General features: G+C 44.3%; 1 protein-coding gene across 1 annotated transcript; it reads right to left on the bottom strand.

The window, feature by feature from the left end:
• Positions 1 to 1,096: 1,096 nt before the first annotated feature.
• SGCB (sarcoglycan beta) lies at positions 1,097 to 10,103 on the bottom strand. Its single transcript, XM_032956483.2, has 6 exons — positions 10,001 to 10,103; positions 7,680 to 7,886; positions 6,745 to 6,927; positions 5,939 to 6,130; positions 5,108 to 5,236; positions 1,097 to 4,418 (listed from the first exon to the last, which is right to left on the bottom strand). Exons 1-6 carry the CDS (start codon positions 10,013 to 10,015, stop codon positions 4,209 to 4,211), a joined length of 936 nt encoding a protein of 311 aa, XP_032812374.1. The 5' UTR covers positions 10,016 to 10,103; the 3' UTR covers positions 1,097 to 4,208.
• Positions 10,104 to 10,758: the final 655 nt, after the last annotated feature.

Below are 10,758 nucleotides of genomic sequence, written 5' to 3'. Positions count from 1 at the left end.
ATTAAGGACATCAATGGGCAAGTAAACACGCGATACAGTTTTGGGCTTTAGCGCTTCAGATGTCCGTGGAAGGCAAAACAAAAATGTTCTCCGAGGCTGGGATTGAATGTTATGTGGTGCCAAAAACATCAGAGGAATGCTAACTTCCCTTCACGAAACATAACATACTCCTTGCATTGTAGAAATAAACCACCTGAAGGATTAGGTTGTTTTTGTTTGTGAAACGATAACAATAACACTAAATTACAAATCGCTGTCAGTGCGAATGTGTGGATTTTCATTGCAGTGCTGGGTCACAGTCATTAACAGGGACATTGAAGATACATTACAATGTTTCAATTTTCTGTTTTAATATTGGTAGTCGGCATACATGACACCACGAAGCTACATGTTATTGTTGCCTCAACAACAAACACGTCCAGCAATAGATGCACGCTGCAATGATCTCATTGCCTTGGCTGAAAAGAGGGCACCGCCTGTTCACATTCCTCACCCTGGTCCACAAATCCCGTCATGGACTTGCCCCACCGTATGTTGCCACTCTTGTATCGGTCTATGTCGTCTTCTCAATCTTTGCCTTCTCTCGCCGTTCCTCCTTCTCCTTAATTCACGCTATCGCTCTCTTCTCGCACACCCCTTCACTGGACCCCCCTCCCCTCCACATTCAGCAGTCACCTTCGCTCACTAGTTTCCGTTCCGCACTCAAAACTCACTTATTGTTACCACGAGCTCAACCCACGACCCCTTAATCTCCCCCTTATAAGCGCCACTGGTTACCGCGCCCTCTTCATATTCTCATTACACGGATATCACTCGTTCCCCCATTCATTCATTCAATCCATTCATCATTTCCTGTCATAAATTTCGCTTTCACCGAATTCACGCATCTTCACAGATTTGCCCCCTGAGCTTCCTCTCATCTCTTTCATCCACCCTATCTCCACTAGACATTCATACCTACTCTCGATGATTGTGTAAAGCGCCTTGGATAATGCGCAGTAAAAATTACGTTAAGATAAGATCAGCGCATTTTGTTTACAGCAACTGCACTAAAAAAAGAAACACTGCAAGTGAAAACAGCGTCATACAACGGCAGTCGGAATTCCTCCTTTTATTGTACGCTTGTGATATTAACATACGATTTGAACGCAATTATTGAGTGCCTTCGGACAAGAGTAACAACCAACAGATCGCTCGCATACGTCCCCCATGCAGGTTGAACATGTTTCCACTTAAATAGCCCGTGACGGAGATCCCGACAGGATGCTTGTGCTTTCCACCGCACATGATAAAAGGCATTGTGAATACATCGTGTAACGGTAAAATATAAATCTTAAGGCAGCAGAAACAAAAATCCACAGAACTCTAACAGGGTAACAGTGTGTTTTCAATCATGTTTCCAGTTTAATAAGCCATTACTTTTTAAAACGTCGTAAGCTGTAATATTTAAGTATGTTTTTTAAATCTCTGAAATGCACACACAACAGCCGATATCTGCATAGAGTAGACCATGGGTCTTTATCGAGAAGGCGTTGTTTACTCATTGTACTCTACTAGAGGGGTGGTGAACTTGATCTGGAACACAACGCTTATCTGCACTGAGATACTAAAACAGGGAATATTTTTGACCTGGCAACACTCTTTATATTTTTAATTGCCTCAAGTCACGCATTTCAGCAGTGGCTACTGAGGTGTGTTAATGTGACGCACCAAAAGGGTATTTCAAAGTACAATTCGCTCCTCAAAATAAGGTCCTCCACGCGCGTGCTTTAACAAGCGAGTCACCTGGCTTTCTCAGGAGCCGTCCCGATCTTCAAATTGAGGAAAGGTTTGTGTTTACTTGTGTGAACCTTGCGATGTGCAATTAATTTGCCTTCGAATAAAGCCTGAACATAGTCAGGTGGGCGTGGGAGGGCACAAGGCATGACGTTTTGGAAACCTGAGTGTAAACAATTCATAGATTAACGACACTTGCATGCAACTGGGTTCGTGTTTCCTCCACAAAGACCCATAGTGTCCCTTAAGCAATACACCATAAATACCAAACAAGACGTCAATTAAAAAGCATACGTATATACACACAAATACACGCTGTTTATAACTTAAGGCAGACATGCAATACTGCGTAAAAAAACGTGCAAATTAAATTAAATGTCAATCTGTGAAATCTGGCACAAGTCGTTACAAAAACCTTCAGGATGTGTTTTGAAAATATCTCCATTGTGCAGAGAATTTCCCTGCCACTGGTGCAGCCAGGAATTCACACAGAAAATAATACATGGCCTCAAACCCATCGAGTAAAGGATTGAAATACTTCAGGACGAATGCTGTGCATGGTGTTGCGTGGTGGTTATACTTGGCATTGGTGTGTTTACAGAGATCCTCGCCAACACTCAAGCATATAACTTATCCTTTCTTCAAATAACAATTATATTTTCGAATCCTAAAACATATAGAACGTAAGCTCTATCTTCACAACATGAATGGCATATATTTTTTTTTACCGAAACACTGTCGGACATTTAGTGTTCAAGAACTTCTCAAAGTACCATCAGCCACTTCAATATGTTCTGACATATGGCACCATCGCCCTCTACAGGTAAGTTTAAATACTATAAAGTCCACTTAATAGTGTAAAAGGTCAAACTTTCTAGAATAGTGTAGGCAGCTGACTGTTCCACCGAGTTAAACAGAAATACTTGAAACATACATATTAGTGACGTAAATTTCACACATGGCCTTCTGTACAAAAGGATTTGTAACGTCGGAGATTCAGTGGCGTCTCTGTTTGACGGAAGTACACAAAACTAGGACCAGTCGGCAACAACTGCAGTGTTTAGAACGGCGGTACTGACTGCTATACATAAGCTGATTTTGTATAAATGTGCATTCATTGATATTACAATTAATTAAATGTGCAAAAATACTTTCAATACTATGAGGTAAACTGTCCCCATCAAATAGGCCAATAAAGAAATGTTAGGCGAGTCATGGCCTCACGATTTCCACAATGCACACAAAAGTCCGATAAAAAATAAGTCAATCCAATGTAGTAAAATTATGATGCAAAGGAGCGGTAGAGTGGTGTTGCAGTGGTTCGTGCATTGCACTATGAACCCAGCCACCAAAATAGGATTCCTGGTCATTGCAAATATTTATTGGTGAGCAATATTTGAACCGGTCCTGGGACACCCTTTTACAAACCCAAACTATGGTCAAACAATTCCCATGACCCACATGGCTTGGTGGAGGCATTAATCCAACAGCATACTGATGATGGGTTGCAAATGATTGCTTATGTGAAGGATGTGATTTCATGGTTAAGATTTTAAAAATCAGCTCTATAGTATCTACTTTTGGGGATCAATAATTGTAAAAATGTGAAAAAACTTGCGTGATTGTAATAACTTCAGAAGTTTGCTTTCAAAGTACTATGATCCAATATGACTAGATTTCCATTACAGGTGGCTATGGATATTACCTTTGGCAACCATAAACACCAACTAATCCTCACCAGGACATAAACTCACTTGAAACAGCAACAATCCATGAGTCTGGATGTATTTGGAAAGAGCCACATATAGAGACACAGGCCAAATAAGAGGCATGGACATCGTGGAACAACCAAATAAAATGGACTATCCATTATTAAAACAATAACAATCGTGCACAAAAGTTTTCAAATAAATTTAAGCGGTATAAAAGTTGGTGCAGCCCTGGCTCTCGCCCCTGCTGGCGCAAGGGTTTCCACTAAAATGATAACTATAGCACCCCTCAAGAGGGTATCTTTGCCTACTCTTCCACAGTGGCCACCACAATGGACCTGCTGATCCAAATGGGCAGAGGCGGGGACATTTAATAAAACTGGGCCATTGTATCAACTGACTTGCTGGGAGGCCCAAAATTGGATCAGCAATCTCTGTATTTCAAGTCCAGTGTGCTCACCATTACATCATGGCAGCATCCCGGAACGGTAAAGGAGGATGCGTATGGTGATGGGCCACATGGCACGAGTTCTTGCCTCAGTCCAGTTAATCCCTATATGGCCATAGATGTCTATACTATACATATATATATCTCTCACGTAATGGCCCTTATTAAGGGATCCATCCCTTGTGGGTGCAAGCCGAATCTCTGAAAGGAGGCGTACGTAAGTACACACAGACGCACGCACGCCCGCCCGCCGGTACCGTTGCAGAGCAAACGCTTTAGCTCGCGAGCCCGCAGGGGGTGTTGGTCACGAGGCAGCCAGTGCTCTCCGAGGTAACGCGCACGCGGAAGAGCAGCCCGTCGGCGCACACGCACAGCTTGTAGCGCTCGGCCTCCGCGCCGCGCAGCAGCGCGCCCACGTCGGAACTGGCGCGCGGCAAACGCGCGGGGTTCAGGGTCACGCCGCCATCCAGCACGAGCGATTCCGTCTGCCGGGCCAAAGCGCGGGTGGGTCGGCACGAAGGTTGGGGCCAGCGAGGCGGGAGGCCATGGCACGGGAGAGAGGAAGGGGCAGATGTAGCAATGGGGGCAGATAAAAGCAAGCAGTAATATTTCAGTCAAGAGAGTAGGGACAACAGCTGGAAATAAAGGCAATCAGTGGAGAGACAAAAAGCGACAAAGATGATGACTCTTAAATCTACTCAATGAGTGTCATGACTCTTTTTTAGGAGGGCCCTACCAAGCTTTAAAAGTGGCGGGTCAATGTATAATCCCAACCGACTCATTTACAGGTAATTAAAAAAAATGTGGATCTTAACGCCAGCAATGGCCTTCCACTGTCAAGCAGACGGCGCATATTTTTTGTGGTTAATAGACACCTCAGTGATAATCAGGGCACCCCCACTAGAATAAAACTGTGAAACTCTCCAAAAAGTAACATGTGCTACCGCCGGGTCTTGTCAACCACCCTCAACGCTCTGCACAAATCCAATATAGAATTAATGCCACATTAACATCTCTAAATGTAATACTGTTCCCTATGCAAACAAAGCGTCAAAGACAATATTTCACTGCAGCACATATACGTTTAGACAGCTATTTGCAGGCAGCCAAAAACAATTTTGGGAAATTCCTCACTTATGTGTGTTTGGGGTGTAAAAAGAAACTCTGGTCTCACCGGCTGCAGATGAATGTCTCCCTTCACGTGGAACGCCAAACGCACGCCATTAATGTAAACACCTTCATTGCCACGGACTATTGCCTGCTGCGACTTCAGCACCAGGTCTGAAGTGTGGTTGCTTGTCACCTGGATGTGGCAGTGGTCACAGCATGTTGTATTTTTTTTTAAACATCTGTATTTCATTTTGAAGATGTTTTATTGATTTAAAAAGGCAATCCATCTAAAAACATTTTTTTTGTTAAAATGTATAAAAAATTGGGTTCTTGGCCAATGGAATACCCAACAATGTGTGATCGTGTAGAATTTAGTTAAAATGTGTTTTAATAATATATTGGGATAATCATGACATAACCAGGCATGAAGCAAAGCATTAGTTCAACGACTATAATTTATTCTTACAGGGGCCATACGTGCATAGAATCACGTTTTAGAATGCATTCTCTTCAATTCGTATACTTTTCTCCATCACTGGTTCCCATTAACCCCGAGACACAATGGGGAAAAATATATACTGTTTAATAATTTCCAACCGTGGATCATGACAATTTACCAAATTGCAAAGGGAGTAAATTAGATGCCTCCAAATAAAAAAAAAATGTACGTCGTGAAAAAATTACTTACACCTCTTTGTCAATCCACTGCTAGATGAAGGCCTACCCATGTCGTGTTATTCATATCTCAATCGGTTGATAAATTTTCTGCATTTACGATTACCGTGGGAACCAAATCCTGACACATTTTCACCAAAAAATTGCTCGGCCTAGTTGGGCCACATAGCAGCCAATAATGATGATGACGATGATGCGATATGCAACTCAGCCAACATACCCGCTCAGTGGAGGCACGCTGCACGTGCAGAATCTTGACGCCCTTGGGCAGGTGGAACTCGTGCTTGTTGTAGTCCGTGCTGAAGTAAGTCTTCTTGGTGCGTGGATCGGTCACCTCCAGGCCCAACTTGCTGACAACCGATGTCTTGTCTGCGTCCACCGTCACGCTGCTTTGCTTTCTCTGCATGATAACCTGCAAGTGCAAACATGTAGTTTCGTGCTTAATTACCTTCCAGAAGTGTAACGGTTACCTGTAGACCAAGATGATGTCCTTGTTTTAGCTATGAAAGTTGGAGTAACGCTGGGTAGCTTATTTATATCTACCAGTGCACTAAGATCAGGATTAGAGGATTGTCTCTGAGGTGCTGTAGAAGTGAAATAAGTAAGTAAACTATCAGTGCTATTTGACAGTGAATAGAAAATTAATACATTGCTAATATTGAGCAATGGCTTACAAAACAAGAGCAGTGAATTGTTACACCTGTGAACGACTGGATTATAATTTAAATATTTAACAGGATTGTCAATGTGATCACCGAGTAAAGATACGCACAGTTCTAAATTCTTGATGAGTAAAATTCAATTTAAAGGAGTCTCTTTCTGGCAAAGTAAAAGGACATCAGCAATTTAAAACTAGAATTCAGCGCTTAATATCCAGTACTTAGATCGTTGTTACCAGTGGTTTATACATGCGATATACACTCATGTTTACAAGACAATTAACTCCTAATACACAATTAGTAAGAGAGAAAAACCCAGAATGGAAGATGGGTTTACAAGGTCCACAATGCAAAGCACTACTCTCACCGGCTTGGTGTTGCCAGTGATGACCAGGTCTTCGTTACTGCGGCCACCAACGGCGCTATTGTAGGGGCACACGATGCCCATGTCTGACACCTGCTTGAAGCGCAGCAGCCCAGTGTTGTGAAACTCCATGCTGTCACAGCCCTCCGGGCCCAGCCGAATCACGTTCCAGATGATCAGCGTGGTCTACAACATAATGCCCAGGTGAGGCACGTAGGAAAAACTCGTGTTATCTACAGTGGTAGGTATGCATAAATGTAGCTGCTATCCGGGTTACATGTAGGGATGTAAGAATGCATTGATTTATAAATATAAAGTAAGCTCACAATACATACATTAAAACATATATTTTAAAAACTTGATGAGAATGGAGCACACTACAGGAACTCCTCTACTTAGGAACTTTCAGATATGAATAAACCTGTGCGTATTTCATGTAGATGCTACGTGAAGAACCAGTGACAACTACATCTAGAGCACATGAAAAACCAGTGGCATCTACATCTGCAGAACATGAAGGACCAGTGGCATCTACATCTACAGGACATTATACAACTTTTAAAGCCATTCCTCGTGTTTCAGGTACATTCTAATTCCGTTTGGTGCTCTTGTTTCCTTTCAATTCTCTTGATAAACTTACCAAGAGATGTCTGTACATTTGTTCTCTTCTTCCCTTCATAAATCAACTTGTAACAGGCAATAGCATCGTGAACAGCTGCAACTGGACATACAGACAGGTTTGTTCGTATCTCTGAAAGTTCGTAAGTCGAATTTTCGCAAGTACAGGAGTCCGTGGATCTTTCATTCGTGAAGCAAGTCGAACGGCGGGCCATAGCGTGGCCGGCCACTCCCAAGAGCCTTCGCGGGACAGAAATGTTGAAAAAGAAAAAAACCACAGATTTATTTGCACAAACGGCGCTCAGTGGTGCAGAACTTACGATGAGGTTTGCGATGGCCAGCAGGAAGAGGAGCACGACCAGGCAGATGGCGAGCGAGCGCTTGCGACCTCGGAGGCCCGTGCGGTGCAGCCTGCCCTCATCCACGGGCACGTAGCCAGCGCGGAAGTTGCTGTTGTGTTCTTTGTTCACCTTGCGTCGCTCCACCGCCTTTTCCCGCATCGACAGCCTACCTCCGCTCCCATCATTCTGGAACAAGAGTAATAACAAAGTTCACCTCAATACAAAAAAAGACATGTGGAAGAGAATGTACTTTATATTAGGGGTTTCGTAAATAATATGACGATTCACTTGTTAAGATCAGAATGTGCATGTACGAATCACTTATTTTAGAGTCATATGTTGTGATAAGTTCATGTAACCTCTGCTACAATGACAGAAGCTAAATCAACCTAAGATAGTAAAAGAATTAGGGATATGAATCGTGACAATTCATCAGATCACAAGGGGTTATTTGCTTATAAACCATTAATCTTAAACCATATTACAACTGGAGATGATACGGTATTTTACAAATAGAATACCTGGATTGTAGAACCATATTGTTTTTACGTTTTAAGTTGCGAACCATAATTTTAACTCGTGACCTCATACGTAGGAGTGCCGTTATAACTAAAAGGGAAACTTTACAAACAAGTACCGTATACTTTATGAGACCTCCGTTGCCAGTAACAAGATATAGGAATAGATTTTACCCTTTTAACTGGCTATAAAGGTGTCAGTTTTTGTGCCAGTTAAAAGGGTAAAACCTATTCCTATATCTTGTTTCTGGCAAAGGAGGTTTCATAATGTAAATGCTCATCCCGAGCCCTCAATACTCTGATAGTGCGCTGTTTTTGAGTTGTACGCCTTTTGGCGTCTTCTGGTCCAACACCAATGGAGACTAGGCTCTAAGAAAAGCCGTCTCGGGTGTGGACCAATCAAATTCAAGGACAGTGCATATTATTATCAGTTGTCTTTTTTGTTTGCATTTTGACTGCTTGTGTTGTGGTTATTGCAAACATGATGCCTTGAATAAAGGTGTCAGTTTTTGTGCCAGTTAAAAGGGTAAAACCTATTCCTAAGTACCGTATACGTTTATGATGTAAATATAACTAAGTGCAATAACAATGTATGCTAATTCTACAAAGCCTGGTTTTAAATGCATTTTTCAGTGAGGAGATGCTTGTTGCGATCTTGCTAACCTATTATTCCACGTCGTCCTTTCCCCACTCATGATATCTGATCAGATATTTCAACTTTGTAGGATATCGGAATGAGTAAAAAACCCAGCAGGGATACCAGGGTGTACGCATACTCAAGGGTCTACACAGATGGCACAGAAGGGTACACAAACCCTGCCCTACTGGAGTCTCTCTGCTACCTCCTCTACCCCCGTTTATTGAGTTCCGCAAAATCTCTGCGTGACCCACCAACCCTCGCCTCTCCCAAAACGGCTCTGGATTGCAGGCGCGCGCCTAAACTGAAACTAAACTATATATTCTTTGGGTCTTTTCTTTGAACCCATCTACGTGACTTTACCGAAAGACCCAAAGAAAATGAATTACTGCAGTCACGAAAGCTTTAAGTCTAAACTATATATATATTTTTATTTTACCAGGTAAGGCGATATCGGTTTTTATTCATCCAGAAGCGACCTGGCCACAAACGAGAGCTCAACTAAGTGTGCCCACTGTCTTCGTGTGGACATTCATAAGCAGCCAAATACTCTAAACGCGTGATGTCGATTCTGCATGTGGAGGGGGATGGGAGCCGGAGACAACGTGAACACAACCCCAGAGAGAGAGACACCGCCAACCACAAACAAACAGCAGCAGCAGCGGGCGTGTGTGGTCGGGATCGAACCCACGGGCTCCCTGCACACCACGCGAGGGGGTTAACATCTCAACAACACCACCACCACCACGACCTACTTGCTGTACTGCCCACTCCACCCTGCACCGTGCACAGTTGAATTAACCACAAAATAAAGAGTGGTGACGACGTTACAAGACGGACTGTGAGCCGGGGCTATTTGTAGCGGGGCAGTGGCTCGCTTTGCCCCATTAATAGCCTCGGAGCAACTGGCCACCACCACCACCAACACCGAGTGCCTTTTAAGGCGGGCGGCAAGAGAGGCAGTCGTTTACAGTGGCGAAGCTGAGCCCGGCGGGAAAGCGCCACGCTTTTTGTTCCCGTTCGTATTTTAGTTTAGTCGGGATTTGATGATGAGAGGCGCGAGAGAGAGAGAAACAGAGAGAGAGAGACGGGGGAGGAAGAGACGGAGGAGAGAGATTCGCGCGGACGCTGACAACACCACTCACTTGACCGGACGCCATGGTGAACGTGAGGCACTCTGGGTACGAGCGCCGGTGCCAGATGAGAGGTTTTATCCTCCAGTTTAACCCCCCCTTAGCCCTGCAATACGTGTCCAGTTTAACCCTCTTAGCCCTGCACCACGTGTCCAGTTTAACCCCCTCTTAGCCCTGCAGCACGTGTCCAGTTTAACCCTCTTAACCCTGCACCACGTGTCCAGTTTAACCCCTCTTAACCCTGCACCACGTGTCCAGTTTAACCCCTCTTAACCCTGCAGCACGTGCCCAGTTTAACCCCCCCTTAGCCCTGCAATACGTGTCCAGTTTAACCCTCTTAGCCCTGCACCACGTGTCCAGTTTAACCCCCTCTTAGCCCTGCAGCACGTGTCCAGTTTAACCCTCTTAACCCTGCACCACGTGTCCAGTTTAACCCCTCTTAACCCTGCACCACGTGTCCAGTTTAACCCCTCTTAACCCTGCAGCACGTGTCCAGTTTAACCCCTCTTAGCCCTGCACCACGTGCTCAGTTTAACCCCCTCTTAGCCCTGCACCACGTGTCCAGTTTAACCCTCTTAGCCCTGCAGCACGTGCTCAGTTTAACCCCTCTTAGCCCTGCACCACGTGCTCAGTTTAACCCCCTCTTAGCCCTGCAGCACGTGCCCAGTTTAACCCCCTTAGCCCTGCAGCACGTGCCCAGTTTAACCCCCTCTTAGCCCTGCACCACGTGCTCAGTTTAACCCCCTCTTAGCCCTGCAGCACGTGCCCAG

Source organism: Petromyzon marinus, chromosome 18, assembly GCF_048934315.1.
Source record: "Petromyzon marinus isolate PM22_M1 ecotype Great Lakes invasive population chromosome 18, UKy_Petmar_22M1.pri1.0, whole genome shotgun sequence".
Taxonomy (NCBI): Eukaryota; Metazoa; Chordata; class Hyperoartia; order Petromyzontiformes; family Petromyzontidae; genus Petromyzon; species Petromyzon marinus.
This window is presented reverse-complemented; position numbering and strand designations above follow the sequence as displayed.